This window comes from Zalophus californianus, chromosome 6 (genome assembly GCF_009762305.2).
Source record: "Zalophus californianus isolate mZalCal1 chromosome 6, mZalCal1.pri.v2, whole genome shotgun sequence".
In the NCBI taxonomy this organism is placed as follows: domain Eukaryota; kingdom Metazoa; phylum Chordata; class Mammalia; order Carnivora; family Otariidae; genus Zalophus; species Zalophus californianus.
Window position 1 is genome coordinate 10,947,730 of NC_045600.1, and position 20,277 is coordinate 10,968,006.

The 20,277-nt window shown below is 38.0% G+C and overlaps 1 protein-coding gene across 3 annotated transcripts in view; it reads left to right on the forward strand.

Annotated features, from left to right (window-relative positions):
- Positions 1 to 20,277, forward strand: part of BTBD7 (BTB domain containing 7) — an 81,443-nt gene that overhangs the window by 21,162 nt on the left and 40,004 nt on the right. For 2 of the 3 annotated variants that reach the window (XM_027569919.2, XM_027569920.2), the window contains exons 2-3: positions 6,530 to 6,717; positions 7,437 to 8,516. In XM_027569919.2, coding sequence (XP_027425720.1) covers positions 6,636 to 6,717; positions 7,437 to 8,516 — 1,162 coding nt within the window. In that variant the 5' untranslated portion in view covers positions 6,530 to 6,635. Of the gene's footprint in view, positions 1 to 6,529; positions 6,718 to 7,436; positions 8,517 to 20,277 lie in introns of those variants that run through there. The other variant, XM_027569921.1, reaches the window with a different exon arrangement.

A 20,277-nucleotide genomic window follows, 5' to 3' on the forward strand; every position in this document is an offset into this window, starting at 1 on the left:
TTAACTGACTTATTTCACTTAGCATAATGTCTTCAAGGTTCTTCTGTGTTGAAGCGTATATCAGAATTTCCTTCCTTTTTAATTTAAGGCTGAATAATATCCCATAGTAACATACCACACTTTGCTTATTCATCTGCTGAATAATATTCCGTCATATGTATATACCACATTTTGCTTATTCATCCATTTGTTGATGGACTTTTGGGTTGCTTCCACATTTTAGCTACTGGGAATAATGCTACTCTGAACATCAGTGTACATGTCTTGAAACCCTGCTTTTAGTTCTTTTGGGTGTATAGCCAGAAGTGAAACTGCTGTATCATGTGGTAAATCTGATTTTAATTTTTTTAGGAACTTCCATACTGTTTTTCACAGTGGCCTTTTCCATTTTATATTCCCACCACAAGTGTACACAAAAGTTCCAATTTCTGCATCCTTGCCAACACTTATTTTCTGTTTTATTGATAATTGCCATCCTAATAGGAGTGAGGTGGTATCTCATTGTGGTTTTGATTTGCATTTCCGTGATGATTGGTGATGTGTTTTCATGTGCTTATTTGGCGATCTATATATCTTCTTTGGAGAAATGTCTGTAAGACCTTTTCCCATTTTTTCAATCGGTTTGTTTTTTTTGGTTGTTGAGTTGTAGGAATTCTCTGTGTATTCTGGATATTAATCTCTTATCAGTGTATGATATGCAAATATTTTCTCCCATTCCATGAGGTTATAATTTCAAAAACAAGGTTGACCAAAAGAAAATTGAAGGCCCTTTCTAGCTCCATCACTCTGGCTTCTCTGCCTTAATAAATATGTTCAGTGGAACATAATTTTGCCTTTCTTTAATAAGCTGCTGCTATAAACACTGTTGTTCTTTGTCACTGGAACGAGTGGGTTTTGTGGAGGTCATCTGCCTCTGTGTTAGATGGCCCCAGAGGACACATATAAGCCTAGTTGGTGGCTTTCTGAACCTGGTCTCACCTTTTTGAAGAGATCTTCAAACAGCAAGGGTCTACTGCTGATTCTGCTTCTGACTTAACTGTCCACAGTTACCTTTTGTTTTGTTTTTTTTAAGATTTTATTTATTTAGGGCGCCTGGGTGGCTCAGATGGTTGAGCATCTGCCTTCGGCTCAGGTCATGATCCCAGGGTCCTGGGATCGAGTCCTGCATCGGGCTCCCTGCTCCTTGGGAGCCTGCTTCTCCCTCTGCTTCTCTCTCTCTCTCTCTCTCCCTCTGTCTCTCATGAATGAATAAATAAAATCTTTAAAAAAAAAGATTTTATTTATTTATTTGACAGAGAGAGAGAGACAGCGAGAGAGGGAACACAAGCAGGGGGAGTGGGAGAGGGAGAAGCAGGCTTCCCCCCGAGCAGGGAGCCCCATGTGGGGCTCGATCCCAGGACTAGCCAAAGGCAGACGCTTGACGACTGAGCCACCCAGGCGCCCCTTTTGTTTTGTTTTTCTTAAAATGTATCCAGGGATAGAATTGAAGATTTACAAAGTAATCCTGGTTCTTTCACTTAATCTTGGGCAAGTTATTAATCTCTAAGCCTCATTAGTAAAAAGTTACTGGGGAGATTATATGGGTTATTACATGCGAAGTTCTGAGAACAGAGTCTGGAACATAGTAAAACCTCAATAAATGTGAGTTGTTATGTTAGATAAAATATGCTTGGGGAATGAGGTCTACATAAGTCTTAGTATTCTAACTTAAGTTTTAGGAAATTTTTGGTTTTTGTTTGTTTTCTTTTTAAACGTCTTATTTCTAACTCTGGAAGTGTGAGATTTGGCTCTAAGGGTGGCTGTTCATCCCACTTGGCCCCACTAGACCCAGGCTGTATATGTTCTGGCATCCCATCTGGTTTGTACCCCTTTTCACCCTCAAGCATTCTGGTGTGATGGTACATTATCTGGTCACCTTAGATTTGACAGGAGTGAAGTTTTGCATTTCTCTTTCATTATGAATTGTTTTTCATATTCACATATGCCCCCACATTCCTGTCCTTCTATAACCATAGCTAATAATCAGACTAAGGAGAAAACATGTGTTTAAAACCCAAAATCCAATTGCCTTTTTTCCCCTCTGTACACTAAGATTTAATATAGAAATAACTCCCTTCCCCATCCTCATTTTCCAAACCAATAAGTCATACAACTTCAATGAATTGTAGGTACCCTATATCAACTTTTTTATTTTACAGATGCTGAGACCATACATCTCAGTTTCAGAGATTCATAGAAGTTAAATGTGACTTACCCCATGTAAGTGGTACATTAGTGACGGATGTACTCTATCCCAGGTCACTTGATGCCCATTGTTCTCTACTGCGTAAAGCAGTAAAAAGTGTTTTTATGGCAAAGGTCAAGGTTTTCCAAAGTGTATCATACAAGCACATTCCTTTAATGCTCTGTGGGGCAAAGGGGCTCCTTTAGATCATGCTGAATACTTCCTCCTGGAGGTTCATAATGCACCTTAGCACTTTAAAGATGCCAAAACATTCTGTATGTAAAGAGACCTATCAGTTTTTGTTTCATCCTGCATTTTCCAAACTTTGGGAAAACTCTTTGGAAATGCTAGTCTAGGGTTTTTTGGAAGGCAGAGAGGTTTGATTTTTTTTCTAAAAATATTCTCATGGGATTGTTAATTCTGTTACCTTCAGTATCATTTTTCCCCTTCAGTTGGGTCGCTGCAATCACTGAAGCTTGTTTTAAGCCAGTTAGATCATTTGATTGAGATTGGTCATATAGACTATTAACAGAGGGAGCTCCCCCAGAATGATGATTCTAGAAAAAAATCCACTTTCTAGGGCCATTTGCATCCTGTGGGCCCTCTCTTTTCCTTTCTTTTCCTGCCATAACATCCAAAAATTGGATTTCATCCTGTTTTATGTAGGAGACAGACGGAGCTTGCCTAGAATGAAAACATCCCTGAGAGTTTTAACTGTGACTTATTCTCATTTCCAGCATCTAAAGGCAGTGGGTTAGATTAAGAACTAAATAACATAATACTGTGTTCCATATGGCATAGGGTTTTGGTTACTTAATAAATAAAAGTGTTCCCTGAGAATTTTGAGAAATAGGGTTTTAGTACTATAACTGCACAGTCAGGATTACCCCAGGATTTGAAACAGGGGACACAGGGTGGACTTAAGAGTTATATCTGATCCTGAAAAATCTCTCCCACTAAGTCTTTCCAAGACCTATGTTTATTTTAGTATTAGAGCTCCAGTAGAAAATATGAATGTCACCCAAATTAGTTCATCTTGAAGGGGATTCCCTTTGAATAGGAGCTACCAGGAAGAGACTCTGTCCCTAAGTCCCAAAGACATTTTATTTCAAGTCACCTCTCCAGGGTGAGACCCCAGCTCTCCCTGTGGTGCTAATTACAATGGCGGTTGGCCAAGCATCTTTATCTCAGCCTGTGACTTCCCTAGTGCTTGCTAGGTGGTCTTGTGTCTCCAGTGGGGCTGATGATGTTTTGTACCTTTGTATGTTTGCTTTAGAATATCTAATTATGCTCACCATAAAGTTGAGCTTTTTGAAAAAAAGAAGAAAGGAAAAAGAAAAAAAGGCATTTTTTGGCAAGGTTTAAATTTCAGATAGACCAGGGTAAGAGTGTTCCTACCAATCCTGCAGAATTTTCAGATGAAAATGATTCTCCTATGTGTATGTGCACACTTCGTACAATGTGACAGAGTAGGAACTCTGTCCACTACTGTGGACCCTGATTTTTCTTCATCTGGAAACATGGCACCATTCTTGTTTTGTTTCAGCAGTATACTTTGTGCTGTTAGTGAGTTTGCTCTGTAGGTTTTAAAAATTTAAAAGCAAACGGGGGCACCTGGTTGGCTCATTCAGTTAAGTGTTCTCTTGATTTTGGCTCAGGTCATGATCTCACGGTCATGGGATCAAGCCCCACGTTGGGCTCCATGCTCAGCAGGGAGTCTGTTGGAGATTCTCTCCTTCCCCCTGCTGGCCTGCACACTCTGTCTTTCAAAAAAAAAAAAATTAAAAGCAAACAAAACAAATGAAGCAATATGTAACTTCAGGAATGAGTAAAGAAGGAAATGAGAAGAGACCTACCATAAGGGGGACACTTTACCAGCACTGTTTACCATCCATTACTTCCAGATTCAAAGCTCATCTTTTTAATCTTTTTGTCTCTCATTTTGGTAAAGACTTTCATTTTTATCTGCATTCTTCTTAATATGTTTCAAATTTGAAAAAGAATTCTCTGTGCTGTTTTTGTGTTTTGTTTTGTTTTGTTTTTAAGATTTTAGTTATTTATTTGACAGAGAAAGAGAGAGAGACGGGGAAAGAGGGAATACAAGCAGGGGGAGTGGAGGAGGGAGAAGCAGTCTTCCCGCCGAGCAGGGAGCCCGATGTGGGCTCGATGCGGTGCTCGATCCCAGGACACTGGAATCATGACCTGAGCTGAAGGCAGATGCTTAACGACTGAGCCACCCAGGCACCCCTGTTTTTGTGTTTTATCTACAAATCTTCAGTGAGAGAAAAGGATTTGCCCTGTAAATGAGGCCACAAACTTGGCTTCTAGGACCCTAGTTTTTTCTAAAGAACCACTGAAAGTACCTGATAGAACCTTAAAGCTTTTAAGGAGCTCAATTTGAAAACTAAGATTTATTAGAGTTACTATTTCTTAAGTTTGAACTGAAATTAACACAGGCAGATTTAATTTCCATTTTATAAAATTGACAACATTTAATGTCAACTATACTTCAATGATAAAAATCTTTTTTAAATTGACAGTGTTCAAAATTACCCAAAAAAGCAGCCTTTTCTACATTTCTAGTATTTAAGAAGAGAAAACTGAATTTACTTACATTAAGCACCAAACTTAAAAAAAAAAACTAACTTTGCTGGAGGAAGTAATTTTCTTGACCGTTTAATGTTTACAAAATAGTAAATTAAACTCTGGGTTCCTTGCTGGGTGGTTCTTACAGAATGCACTGTCAAATCCCTGTCTACCCATAGCCTTTCTGACTTCAATAGCAGGCACCTGGAGTAAAAAGTCTAACATGCTGTGTTTTCCTTGGTAGGTAGGTGAATTTCAACTAAAAATTGGCTTGTGTGAGTGTGTGATTTGAAGTAACTGTCACTTGGCATATTATCCAGTTTGTAGAAGGTTCCCAGTCTTGAACATTGAGGGTAGATGATTTTATGCTTAAATTCTCATATATTTAATGGAAAAAGATTGAAGGAAGCACGGATGTTAACAGTGATTTTCTTAAACTTGAATTCCTAAGGTTATGCTGTGTCAGTAACAGAGATGAAAATAAATTCCAAGAATCTTGACACAGTTCTGTTTTCTAGCGTATTTTTTGTGATTTGGGGTGTGTGTGTTTATTATTTGTTAAAACACTTCATCCTTCATTATGAGGCTAGATTACCTCCTGGTTGGTTTTGTAACAATTCCAATAATAGATTTTAAATTGTGTTTTCTCGGGGCACCTCGGTGGCTCAGTCGTTAAGCGTCTGCCTTCGGCTAGGGGCATGATCCCAGGGTCCTGGGATTGAGCCCCGTATCGCATCCGGCTCCGTGCTCCACGGGAAGCCTGCTTATCCCTCTCCCACTCCCCCTGCTTGTGTTTCCTTTCTTGCTGTGTCTCTCTCTGTCAAATAAATAAATAAAATCTTTAAAAAAAAAATAGTGTTTTCTCTTAAACCATTATCCCTTTTAGTCAGATAAATTTTATATATCCAGATGCTATACAGATACAGTATTCCTATTAACCCTGTTCTCTAATCTTAGAGTGTCTTCTCTTTGTGCATATATCTTCAGCCGGCAGCTCTGAGAGTTAGGGTTCCATGGTGTGGAATTTATTCTGTAATTGTTAAAATTATCTCTTACTGGTACTGCCCTGTCCATGTTAAGTCATAATATCAGGTAATAGAAGGCAGTATTTTTATTTCAGGGCTTCCTGAGGACCACCTCTAGTATCAACCTCTTCAGTGTGGTTTTTTTTCCACATTTTTTTAATTAACATATAATTATTTATTTCAGGGGTACAGGTCTGTGATTCATCAGTCTTACACAATTCACAGTGCTCACCATAGCACATACCCTCCCCAGTGTCCATCACCCAGCCACCCCATCCCTCCCACCAACCTCTTCAATGTTTACAAATTGCTTAGAATGTTAGATTATAATGACTGATGGTTGCCTCTAAAGGAGTAAGAAAAAAAAATGAAAAATTTTTTAGTCTCTAAATACTTTTCCCTGTAATTTGAAATACTCTTTCCATAATTATATATTTAAATTAGTCTGATTTGTTACTTTTCACTGCCTTAGAAAGTATATAATTGGTACATTTTATGGCTCAAAATTGCAGCTACCACTGATTCATAATTCAAGTTTAACTATTTGTTTACATTTTCCGAAATTTTTACATGTGAATTTGACAGCATGTCATTTGCAAATAAAAGCAGTTTTCACTAGCTTGCTTTTTTTTTTACTGTGCAATTTGAAATACATTTGAAAAAATGAATAAAATTATTTTTGTTTCATACCAAGAAATGGATGAAAGGAGGCTGCTGGATCCAGGGTTGAAAGTTCGTAAAGGCCTCTGGGATTATACTCTGAAGAACCAGCAGATGGAATGCCTGAGTGACTGAAGAAAATGGGTGCTAATGCATCTAACTATCCTCATTCATGTTCCCCGAGGGTAGGGGGAAATTCTCAAGCCCAACAGACTTTTATAGGTAACTTTCAGTTTTTCTAATTTCATTTTCTTTTGTGGGTATAAATAGAATTGTGTTTTCAGTGGTCTTTTTGGCTGAAAAGAGAATTGAACTGTGGAAAAGTTATTATAGATAATAATCCTGCAACATCTAGGTTTTTTCCCAACAAATGTAAATCTATCTTGTATGATTTTATCCTGACCAAGCTGCTATAGCACTTTTAACCCTTTCTTTGGTGTCTTAACCACAATTGCCAGTTGCCCTCAGAAACCTGGCAATCTTCATTGGTGTAAAAATAGTGGAATACAAGCTTCTTGCATCCTGGTCCATTTATTTTCCCCAATGCAAAGCAGCCTTGGTATAGTTAAGAAGAAGAAGAAAAAAAACATTTCACAATTACATACAAGTAGTATTCTTAATTTACAAATCTGCTTAACTCTCGTTTCCTAAAAATCCTTGATTAAAATCTGTGATACCTGGTTTTTGATAGCCAGAGAACCAAAAGCATTTTGTCAAGTAAATAATAATCTACTCTGTTAGTCTCTATTCCTTATTTAATATAGAAGTAAACTATTTGAACTTTTTAATAACTTCCTTTATAGAAACAAAAGTCAATTTTATTTGAATGGTTCAGGAATATCTGTAAAAATTTTTAGCATGAAATATGTGTTAAAATGAAGATTGAAAATGAATGTTAAGAACAAAGAAACAAATTTTCATTTGTTTGATTTCCTTCTTAGGGACATCATCCTATTCTCAGCAAGGCTATGGTTGTGAATCAAAATTATATAGCCTTGACCATGGCCATGAGAAACCACAAGACAAAAAAAAGAGAACCTCTGGCCTTGCCACCCTCAAAAAGAAGTTTATTAAGCGTCGAAAATCTAATAGGTCTGCCGATCACGCCAAGCAGATGCGAGAACTCCTCTCTGGGTGGGATGTTAGAGATGTTAATGCTTTAGTGGAGGAATATGAGGGAACTTCAGCCTTAAAGGAGCTTTCTCTACAAGCCAGTTTGGCTAGACCAGAAGCTCGGACATTGCAGAAAGATATGGCCGATCTTTATGAGTACAAGTATTGTACCGATGTAGACTTAATATTTCAAGAAACTTGTTTTCCTGTTCATCGTGCCATTTTGGCAGCGAGGTGTCCGTTCTTTAAAACACTGCTTTCTTCCTCACCGGAGTATGGGGCAGAGATTGTTATGGACATCAATACAGCTGGTATAGACATGCCCATGTTTTCTGCTTTGCTACACTACCTTTATACAGGAGAGTTTGGAATGGAGGACTCAAGGTTTCAAAATGTTGATATCCTCGTTCAGCTTAGTGAAGAATTTGGAACACCGAATTCCCTTGATGTAGATATGCGTGGACTTTTTGATTACATGTGTTATTATGATGTCGTCCTTAGTTTTTCTTCAGACTCTGAACTGGTTGAAGCTTTTGGTGGAAATCAGAACTGTTTAGATGAAGAGCTCAAAGCTCACAAGGCTATTATTTCAGCACGGTCCCCATTTTTTCGGAATTTATTACAAAGGAGGATACGGACTGGTGAAGAAATCACAGACCGAACTTTGAGGACTCCCACAAGAATTATATTAGATGAGTCCATTATACCAAAAAAATATGCGAAAGTTATATTACACTGTATGTATACTGATGTGGTGGACCTCTCTGTTTTGCACTGTAGCCCCTCGGTGGGGAGTCTCAGTGAAGTTCAGGCTCTCGTCGCAGGGAAGCCAAGCATGACCAGGGCAGAAGAAGCCATGGAACTTTACCACATAGCACTCTTCTTGGAATTTAACATGCTTGCACAAGGTATGAAATTCTGGTTTTTAATTTTGATTTCTCGAATTACATATTTGTCTTCCAAATTCAGAACACAGCCAATATGTTCAATATGATTTCACTGTTTGGGATGTGCCTGGGTCGGTTATTTTGAATCTATAGTTAAGGAATCTGAGAAAGAATTGAGGGTCAGTATTAATGTGGGTGTTCATTTAGTGCTAAAACCAAGCATTCAAAACTAGTGACTAAGAGCAATAGATGAGATGTGAGGCTCTTAATTCCCTAATGTCAGATGATAGGTGTGGGAATATATAACTACCACCTGCACCCTGTCAGCGCCCAAGCTTTCAACTAGCCTCGTTTCCCAGATTTCATGGTTATTCTTGATCTAGGACTCCTAGGGTAACTTAGTCTCATTTTTATACTTAATTAACTTATTGATGCTTGAATGTTTAGAAAAAGAATGAAAAGTCATTCCAAAAATGAAAATAGTCACATTTGGATACAAGTTTACTTGAATCAAAGAATTAGGCAGTTTCTGACTTAAATTTTTATTTTTATTTTTTTAAGATTTTATTTATTTATTTGACAGAGAGAGACACAGCAAGAGAGGGAACACAAGCAGGGGGAGCGGGAGAGAGGCAGAGGCAGGAAGCCCGGTGTGGGGCTCAATCCCAGGACTCCGGGATCATGACCTGAGCTGAAAGCAGACACTTAACAACTGAGCCACCCAGGCGCCCCTGATTTAAATTTTTAAATATTCTGTATCTTCTTTTCAAATTCAATTTGTATACCCAGCAACAGCCTACAGTGTGTAAGGCACGGTCAGTGCTAGACTCAGGAGCCTTCTTCACTTAATCTAAACTAAAACTTTTAGGTCAGGAAAGCACATTTTTGGCGTTAGAGGCAAATGAATACATGAAGGTAACATTAAAAGAATTATATATCTATTGGTAAACATTAGAATGTTAACATTTCAGAGCTGGAAAGAGACCTTCCACATGGAACAAAAGGAATTTGTGGTCTTGAAAGAATGCATTCTTTGCCGTATTTTAAAAGAAAACAAGCTAGGGGCGCCTGGGTGGCTCAGTCGTTGGGGTTGGGCGTCTGCCTTCGGCTCAGGTCATGATCCCAGGGTCCTGGAATCGAGCCCTACGTCGGGCTCCCCGCTCAGCAGGAGGCCTGCCTTTCCCTCTCCCACTCCCCCTGCTTGTGTTCCTGCTTTCACTCTCTCTCTCTCTCTCAAATAAATAAAATATTGAAAAGAAAACAAGCTATATGACATGAAATTATTGAGGATTTAGCTAATGAGTATTTGCTGAAAGAACGTTAGAAGTTGCCAATTAGAAGAAAATGTTAATGGCTGGGTCAAAAGACAGAGATTTAATGAACTAAGGAGTAATGAAAGCTACACAGATTTTTCTAACTTGAAAATAAAAATGTGTGTTGTATGGCTCAATCAGCAAATTAATAGGACTTTGAGAAATAAAGCCCCAGCTTAATAACAATAAGAAATAAATTACATGATACACCAAAACAAATTATGTAATATATGGTGATTAACATAACAATAAAAAATTAGAAAAAAATAAATTACATGAGAGGAATTATACAGAAGAAAGCACTGATAAACCTGAGTGAAAAAAGTTGAGATTTCTGTTACCTAAAGGATCTTTTAAAATCTTACTTTACCATTATCTTTTTAGTAATAGTACTAATTTAGTTTTGTTACCACAATTAAAATGTTAAAATATTTTTATCAGTTTAAAACATTACATTAATAATAGTAGGCTATTTTGATGTCAGACTACAGGAAAATAATGTTATCAAAAATAACCTCGCAGCTTGACCTACCACTATTTTATTCTGTAAAACCAAGTTTGTCAGAAAATGCCTCTACAGAAAAATTTAAAGGTTGTGACATTGCCCAAAAGGTGTAATAACATCTGTTTTCTCAAATTGGTTTTGTTTTTTGACATGTTTAAATAATAAACCAAAGTGTACTATATACACTTTGCTGGGTTTTTTTTAAATATTTTATTTATTTGGGAGAGTGATTGAGAGAGAGCACGAGTGGGGTGAGGGCCAGTGGGAGGAGCAAACTCCCCACTGAGCAGGGAGCCTGATGTGGGGCTCAGTCGTGGGGCTCTGGGATCATGACCCCAGCCGAAGACAGACGCTTAACCGACTGAGCCACCCAGGTGCCCCACTTTGCTATTTTTAAAAAATGGGAAAGGATCCCCTAATACAGTTCTTTGGGGGTTTGTTGTTTTAAGTTTTGAGTGAAGTAAAATTGTGAGCCAGCTCTTGGCGCTTAGGTAATACTTGATCTAGAGTTCTTTTATGTTAAGTGAGTTTAAATATTTTTTTATCATTTAGCTAGAAATTGTATTTTTTTAGTACATTTAAAGATATAACACTCCTTGTATTACCTTAGTCTTGGTCACTATAAAATATATATATATGTATTCCCTTTGTTTCCTTTCATTATTCAAAATAGAGAGTTTAGGTTGTTTTTATTTTTGCACTCCATGTAGGCCTCATTTTTCCCCCATGCCTATGATACTGTACATATTAGTGTTTATAACAGACCATACTTTCAGCATAAAGGGCTGAACCCCTTTTCTGTGGGAAGGAGAATATTTGGTCACTGGGAGAGGAATTTTATACCATGAAGTTTAAGAGCTCAGACTCTAGAACCAGACAAAATGGATTTGAATCCTTCACTACCATGTTTTAATGTGCTTGACCTCAGAGCAAGTCACCTTTCTAAGCTTCTATCATTTATAAAATAAAAATAGTAACCTTGTAAAGTAGGATTATGAGGCTTAAAGGAAATAATATGTTAAGTGATCTGACTGGCACCTGATACATAGTTAGCATTCAATAAATATTAGCCGTTAAATGATAATCATCAGAACATATTTCATTCACTACCACATTCTTTTCTAAAACTAACTTTTAATACATAAAATCTAGGGCGCCCGGGTGGCTCAGTCGTTGGGCATCTGCCTTCGGCTTGGGTCGTGATCCCGGGGTCCTGGGATCGAGCCCTGCATCAGATGGCTCCCTGCTCGGCGGGAGGCCTGCTTCTCCCTCTCCCACTCCCCCTGCTTGTGTTGCTGCTCTCACTGTCTCTCTCTGTCAAATAAATAAAATCTTTAAAAAATAAATAAAATAATAAAATAAAACAGCAGCCATTTACTGAACAAACCATTTAAAATAAATAAATAAATAAAAATAAAATCTAAAAAAAATGTGGGGGGGCCACCTGCGTGGCTCAATTGGTTAATAGTCTGCTTTCGGCCCAGGTCATGATCCCAGGGTCCTGGGTTTGAGTCTTGCATCAGGCTCCTTGCTCAGCAGAGAGCCTGCCTCTCCCTCTGCCTGCCACTCCCCCTGCTTGTGTGCTCTCTCTCTGACAAATAAATCTTTAATAAAAAGAAAATAAAATTATTTACATTCAGAAAAATAATTTTATAACTATTGATTAAACCTAATACTAACTATATTTTGTAGATTTTTACTATTACCAATTTTAAAATTTTCTTACAATTTTATCACTAGTGAGATGGTGCATGCCACTTATCAAACTATTGTAAATATCTGGCTATTTGTCTTTCTACAATTGGTTTTTCTCGGCAGGAGTTCTACAAGCAGATTAAGCCTGTAATACTCTGAGGCATCTATTCTGTGTAATGAATTAGCATCTCTCTGATGCATCCAGCATGGTAATAGTTATGTACCACTTTGGAGAGAATTAAGAAAATAGTCACCAAAATCATCTTTGTTCTATGATTCAGACGAGGGCTTAACTTCCAATTAAGCAATGCTGTGAGACTAGCCTGTTGGGCAGCTTGAGGGTAGGCCCTTATTGTTGTCATCTTTGTGTCCCCTGTGCCTGGGACATAGTGAGCATTTAGTAAATGATTCTGAATTAATGACTGTTACATTTTATTCCTAATTAGATTTAACTTCAAAAGTTAAAGCCCAGTTTTAAAAAGAAACAAATTCTGTCAAGGGAGGCTGGGACCTTGAGACTAAATACATCCTTCAAGATGGAGAGGTGATTTAATAGTTCCAAGAGCATCGTAAAAAGAGGCAGTATAGGCAGATAGCCAGAGTGGTTTGGATAAAAGGGCAGATTGCTGGCCTACACCGAGAATGCGTTTTATTCAGACAAGTAGGCAGTCACTATTAGGGAGGTCAATTAATAGGTAATAGGGCCTCAACTTACTGGCCTGGCATTTTAGGATGAGCTTTAATTTCATTTGATTTCCTACATAGCAGATTAAACATAAGTTTATTTCTGGCTCTTCCAAAGCCCTAATGGTATAGTAAAGGAATAAAACAAATATAAACCCTCAGCGACAAAGATACCCAAGAAGAAAACAAGAGTGGAGAAAGGATACTGAAATTTTTGGAAGCTGAAAAGCAGATAAGGACTGATCACTGACTTGAAACAGAAGAGTAGTCTGTAACTCTAGAGCCTATAAAGGGGGCTACTGAGGATAAGAGAGGCGATTCACAGGGGGTACTTAGTACTCTGGGAAGAAGGGGTAAGTGTTGCAAATGGAAAAGAGAGATTTGATTTTAAGTCTGACTACTGAATGGATCAACCCTTTCCCCCACCGTGGAATTCACCTTTATAGGTGGTGTCAGAAAGGAATGCGGTTTTTACTCCATATAGTGAGCTGGTTTTCTGAGTACTCTATATTAATCCATATTTTCCTCTGATTTGTGCTACGTTTTTTCCTAAGTTCCCAAGTATGTTCAGGTTGGTACTTTCTCCATTTTGTTTCAGTGGGCCATCTGTCTGTTCTTTACATCAGTATCACTTGTGCCACTTGGCAAATCCTAACCTGCCCCTTCAGTTCCCTTCTCTACCCCCCACCCCCAACCAAACCAATTTATTTTCTAAAGAAATCAAACTAGAGAGATTTCAAATCTGGAAATAGCTCCAAAAAGGGTGGGTGGGGGTGTGGGGTAAAGCACAAGGTTGAAATCTGAATTTATGTCAAAGCCTACAAAGTAAATGGCAAAATCACTCCCGTTCCCCTGCTCTAGTCTAAGCCAAACAGATACAAGATAAAAAATTAGAGCTCTAGAAATGGTGAACAGCCCAAGAGCATATAGACTGATGGAGACTAGTGTTACGGAGTTCCATGATGAAGTTATGCTCGGGAGTTAACATGGTGAAAAAACCAATTTGCCTTCCAGTTTTTCTACGGAGAAGACTATAGTCAGCAGTCCTGCTTTTGCAACAGAGCTTCCACACAGCAGTTTACTGCTTCATTCATAAATATGAAAACCCGTCTAAGGCTCAGGGGACATTTGAAGAAAGCTTCCAAATTGAGACAGGTCAGAACAAAGTATTAGCAGCAACCATGAAGAAAGCAGAAGAAAACTTTAACAGAAGTAAAATACGCTTATGTAAGAGAGCACTCTGTTGAGTCAATGAGACATAAATAGGATACTGTAAGAGTAAAGACAGGAACTCTTGGAAGTAAGATAGCAGAAATTAAAAATATAGAAGGATTGAAAGGTGAAATTGAAGAAACCTTTAAAAAAATAACAGAGCTGGACAATAGTGGAGACAAATAAGAAAACTATAGTATTGGTCCAGAAGATGTAACAATTTAACAAGTGGTGGTTTTAGAAACATACCAGAGAAAATGGAAGAGAAGCCAGTATCCGAGGAGTAATACAAGAAATGCTGCTAACGCTAAAGGACTTTCTGTATTAAAAAGTCTTATCCCGGGGTGCCTGGGTGGCTTGGTAGGTTAGGCATCCAACTCTTGATCTCAGCTTGGGTCTTGATTTTGGGGTTGTAAGTTCAAGCCTACTTTAAAAAAAAAAAGTTTTATCCCTTTCTGAGGGAAAAAGAGAAGATTCTAAAATGTTACAGCGAGGAAAAAATTTGGTTCCATACAAAGAAACAGGACTCTTAATAGTATTGAGCTTTTCAGTAGCAGCAGCTGAACGCTGTAATATAGTGGTACAGTGCCTTTGAAAAGCTGATGGAAAATTATTTTCAACACAAAATTCTATATTTAGCCAAACTGTCAATCAAGTATAAGGCTAGATAAAGCCAGTTTTTTCAGTCTTGCCTCAGAGAACTGATCTCCCTTGCACCCCTACTGAGGAAGGATGAATTCCACTAAATGATGAAGTGAACCAAGAACAAAGAAGTGTGGGATCCAGGAAATGGTGTCAAACACAGGAAATAAGAAAGGGAAATCCTAAGTACTGGCTATATAGTAGGTCTAGCAGACATCACGTCTAGACTGGACCAGGAAGGTGAAAGGCTCTAGGAACATTAAATGACAGAGGACACTGAAAGAGATTTCATGGGTCTTTTGGTGCTTTTATGAAGAATTAACAGTAGATTTATAGAAAATGAAGGAAGTAGCGCTGTGAATTGTGTTAAGACTGATGAATCACAGACCTGTACCTCTGAAACAAATAATACATTATATGTTAAAAAGAAGAAGAAGATAGTAGGAAGGGAAAAATGAAGGGGGGGGTAAATCAGAGGGGGAGACGAACCATGAGAAACTATGGACTCTGAGAAACAAACTGAGGGTTCTAGAGGGGAGGGGGGTGTGGCCTGGTGATGAGTATTAAAGAGGGCCCGTATTGCATGGAGCACTGGGTGTTATACACAATGAATCATGGAACACTACATCAAAAACTAATGATGTAATGTATGGTGATTAACATAACATAAAATGTAAAAAAAAAAAAGAAAATGAAAGAAGTGGGGAAAGAAGAAAATAATAGCTCCGAGAAAAATTTAAAATTACATATGGAAGAAAATATAATTCTGGTATGCCACTTGGCTCACAGTAAGCAGTATTTAAATATGAACACTGAATATTGATTTAATAAAAACTATAATACAGAGAGGTAAATGCCAGAAGAAACAACTGAAAAATTGAGAGGAGATGCCTCTGGGGAGCAGGACTGGGAGTAGGAAAGACATAGGGCAGATGATTTTGTCTTTAGAATAAGCTTTTTATTACTACTAGTTACAAGACCTTTTAGATCATGAGCATATACTGCTTTGATTACAAAATTAATTTTTTAGTACAATAAAGACATGACTTCAGTCCTCAGAAGAACCAGAGAGACCTAGATAGGATAGGCCTTAATCCTAAAGAACTGGGGGATTTGTCGTATCTATCAATAATTTTAACTAGTAAGATCATGCTTATCATTTCAGGTTACAGAGGGCTTTTACTTTCTCTCATTTGGTCTCCCTGACAATCTGTGAGTATGGTGGGGCTCAGAGATGAGGAACTAGCCTTCTCCTGAGATTGTGAATAAGATTGTGACTCATACCAGCTCTTCTGACCCCAAGCCCAGAAATGTGGGCATGGTGAGAGAGGGGAGCAGCATGAGAACCACTTTCCAGGGATGAAGGTGGGAGGCCACTGTGGCCCAGTTGTAAGAACAAAATAGCAGACTAGTGATTGAAGCATCAGCTCTGAGGAGTCTCAGCCGTGATTTTGTGCTGAACCACTTGAGCGGGAGTAAGTGAGGGACATGTGGGCCCAGTTAAGACATTTAAAAACTGGGGGGGCAAGGGCCTCAGTAGGTCACCACTCAAACTTTGCTTCAGAGCACTTAGCCAGAGAAGTAGGCCATTCTTTCCTGAGTCGATGAGTGTTCCTGCATCAGTTATTTGACTGTTTTGGCTGTCAGCATTACGACCTTCTTCGTAGTTTTGAGAAATTCCTCACGGTACAGGTCTTGATGGAGGGCAGAACCCACCCCCCAGTGTACAAACTTAAAAGGTCAAATACTTGCTTTCTCAGCCTTCTCAGTGGTTAATGTTTACGCACATGACCTGGGCTTTTTGAATGGGAGCCGATAGAACAGAAAAGTAAGGGCTGTAGAGAATTCTTTGTATGAGCAGAGTGGGAGCAGCAACATGTAGCAGAAAAGGAGAGAGGTCAGTGGCAGTGATGCCGCTGATGGCATCCACCGTCTGTACACAGAGCAGGAGCTGTGGTGGTCACAGGCCGTGGGCAGCCAGGGGTACCCACTGGGCTCTTTTCCTGATGTAGTGCTCACTCTGCAGCCTTCCTCTGCTCTTGTTTGTTTTCTGAGTCTGGTCTTCAACTTTCTCAGGAACTGTGGGCTAACGATATCCTTTAGATAAATACCTTTTCTCTTTAATTAAGCCAACTAGAGTTGTTTTCTGTGGTTACAGCTTGGAAACCTGGGTGATAACAGTACCTATAGTAAAAAGACCAGTGTATATAATTCCAAAATAGATGGCTAGATTAGAAGAGCCTCAAAAGAAGGGTCAGGTGTTTGAGCACTGACTTTCACAATGATTTTAGCATACACTACACTGTGTAAACACCTCTGAAAATGTGAGTACCATGGTGAGAATATATATTGATTTCTAATTCTTTGAGTAAAAATCCACTCTTTAGGAGAACTGTAGGTTTTCTGATGAATTTTAACAACCTTGGGCCTACCATAAGAACTTACATTTCCTTGTTATAAATACTCCTGACCTCAGAATTAGCACCAATATCTACGTGTATATTCCAGGTCAGGGCATTTTACAGTAGTACACTTTAAACCACAGATTTTATTTTTTCATCTTGATCAAAAATGTATTTTTCAATCTATGGAATATGAAAATTATTTATAACATTAGTTCCAAAGTGGACTCTATAATGCATTGCCCATATTTTTAGTCATAATGCATGTGATTATATTTTATTGGGTTAAAAATCTAACAGAGAAACAACTGAAAGCTATGACCTAATTTTCCCTTAACAACTTGGTCAGATTTCAAGAGTGTGTGATTCGAAACAAATGCAAAGTAGTAAAGACTAACTGTTCTGACTCACTAAGCCCTTCCTCCCTCTTCCATCCTCTCCACTGTCTCTGTGTTGACATTCTTTTTCTGTCTCAGTTCAGTTGAACTGGCAGTTCATTGTGCTTCTATCTGTAATTGTTTCCTCTTTAGCAAATTAGTCGGACTATACTTCCTAGAGAATAATGGAGCTAAGTTAAAGACCATTATCAACAACAGATCAGAGTAAAAATGTAGATTTCAGTTACCTATACAACATAGATGAAGAATTATTCTGTTTCAGGAATGGCAGTTCAGATGACTCTCAAGTTACACATCTCTAATCATAATGACACTTAGCATTTATGAAATTCTTCACTCAAAATTACAAGTAGAGGGACGCCTGGGTGGCTCAGTCATTAAGCATCTGCCTTCAGCTCCGGTCATGATCCCAGAGTTCAGGGATCAAGCCCCACATCAGGCTCTCTGCTCAGCGAAGAGCCTGCCTCTCACACCACTCATGCTCACTCTCTCCCTCTCTTTCTCTCAAGTAAAGAAATAAAATCTTAAAAAAAAAAAAAATTATGAGTAGAGCTTTAAAGTGTAATATTTTGCTGCATTTTTTATTTTAGAACTTAAACCATTTTTCATATAGACTACAAACTCTCCACCTCTGATCCTCTCCTCACACTTTTCTTTGGTCTTAGAATATCTTTGCCTTTGACCACTAAATGTCCAAGTTCTACCATACTCTTTAAGGCTAAATTCACATGCTACTTCCTTTGTTTTGTCTTAGGCATTCCAAATTAAAAGTATTTTCTACTTCCTGCAAACTTCTAAAACACTTCTCTTACTTTTCTTTTAGGTTCTTACATCTAGCTTATTTTGAAATTACCTATGTACCTGTCTCATTTCCTCTATCAACTAGTGTACTATATACTCTCTAAAGACAAGGTCAAAATCTTCATCATCTTGAATCACCCAAAGAACCTAGCACAGTACTTTTCTCTTAGTAGACTCTTAGTTACATTTTTAAAAAAATTTTTTAATTCAGTTTAATTAATATATACGGTCTTATTAGTTTCAGAGGTAGAATCAATGAGTTACATATTTTGAGTTATCTTCAATACCTATGAAAACTGAGTAACTTTTTCTTTTTAAAAGGGGGTGTGTGTAATAAACGTTTAACCATTGAAGTTGCAAATAAAACTAAGATGCCCAATCTCAATCTAGAAGATAAATATGAAGCATTATTTTTAAAAATAAGTTTAGAGGTGGTCAAAATGGTGTATAATTCCATACCATTAAACTCAGTTTTAAGTTAAGTTTCAAATAAAGTCTCATCAACTCTTTCTTTTGTTGTCCATTGATATATAATAGGTATCAGTTGAATTTAACATGTTCTTGGAAGCCAGTGAAGACCGTTAATCTTTCGAAGCCAAAAAGTTTAATCTGAGGACAATTAGAAGCCTTTCTCAATAATAAGCAGAATCTTTTCCCTGTCATACTAAAATCCCAAGAATACCACAGTTGAGGGAAATGATGAAACAGGAAGACTTGCTTGTTTTGGTTTGGTTTGTTTTTCTTCCCCAACACAAATTATGTGTTTATTTTAGTCAGGATCTGAGAGATTTAATTAGAATTTTGCAGACACTAATATAATCAGTCCAAAGATGAAATGCTGTAGTCAGGTCATTAGGATATGGACACAAAACTTTGAACAACATAAGGACAAGGAAGAGCTGAGCTTTTATTATTTAAAGAGTATACTGAACTCTGAACACTGTGAGAATATCGGAAAGCATCTGCAATGATGTTGCCCGATGCAGTGTATTCTGAATTGGAGAGAGACTTAATTTCAGGTTAGCATTTTTTTGAACACCATTGCTACGCAAGATGCAATACCAGGGAGAAGAGAACTAAAAGGAACCATGTTTGAATGTCACTATGTACCTAGCTTCATGATAGGCACCCTGCATATGTCTTTTGTTTCATCTTCACAACAACCCTGTGGAGCTTGGAGATTTGCTCAGGTTCACAGATAAATAACGGTACCCAAATTTAATGGTACTTTGTAAATATGAAGTCTGGGGTCAGATCTGTGCTCCAATCCTGGCTCTGCCACATACTCACCATATAAATTCTTCCTGGGTTCCTCAAATGAGCTTGTTCCTTTCTCATCACAGAAGTGTGGGCACCAAGCTCTGTGCCTGGCTTGCATTTGGGAGGGCCTTAACAAATGTCTTTAAAACTGAATTACTGGGGCACCTGGGTGGCTCAGCATCTGCCTTCAACTCAGATCATGATCCTGGGGTCCTGGGATCAGCTGAGTTGGGCTCCCTGCTCAGTGGGGAGTCTGGGGTCTCTCTCTCTCTGTCTCTCCTTTGCTCACTCTCAAATAAAATCTTTTTAAAAAACTGAATTACATTAACTCTTTGGTAGACAGTTTCTAAAGATAAGAATTGAGTTATTTTCCTTACACATCATTTGACAGCACGGTTCCAAGTTTCTAAAGTCTAAAGAAATTACCAGATTCAGACTTTTTTCAGCTATGATACATAGGATTACAATTGCAGAGAACATTGAACATTGGATGGCGAAACAAGACCATAAAAAATGGTCCATAGAGTTTTCCCATGGTGGTAAGCTGTTTGGTGTAAACTCCCATTCCACTTTGATTTGATTGTAGTCCCTTTTTCTCATAGAAACACTAAGAGAAGTGGCCTAATTGTTGCCTTTTCCTAAAGCCCCAACTTATTTTTGTTTTTCTGACTTTGCCATAGTTAAATTTTGACTACTCTTAACCTTTTATTGCCAAGGAGTACAAACTAATGCAATCCAAGCTGCAGGTTATTTGGGGGAAGACATTAGTGATTGAGGAAGGAAAATAATAGAAGAAAGAACCTCAGCATTGTACAAATACAATATTGAGATACAGAATTCAAGTTTTGCCTTAAAACCAAATATTACACT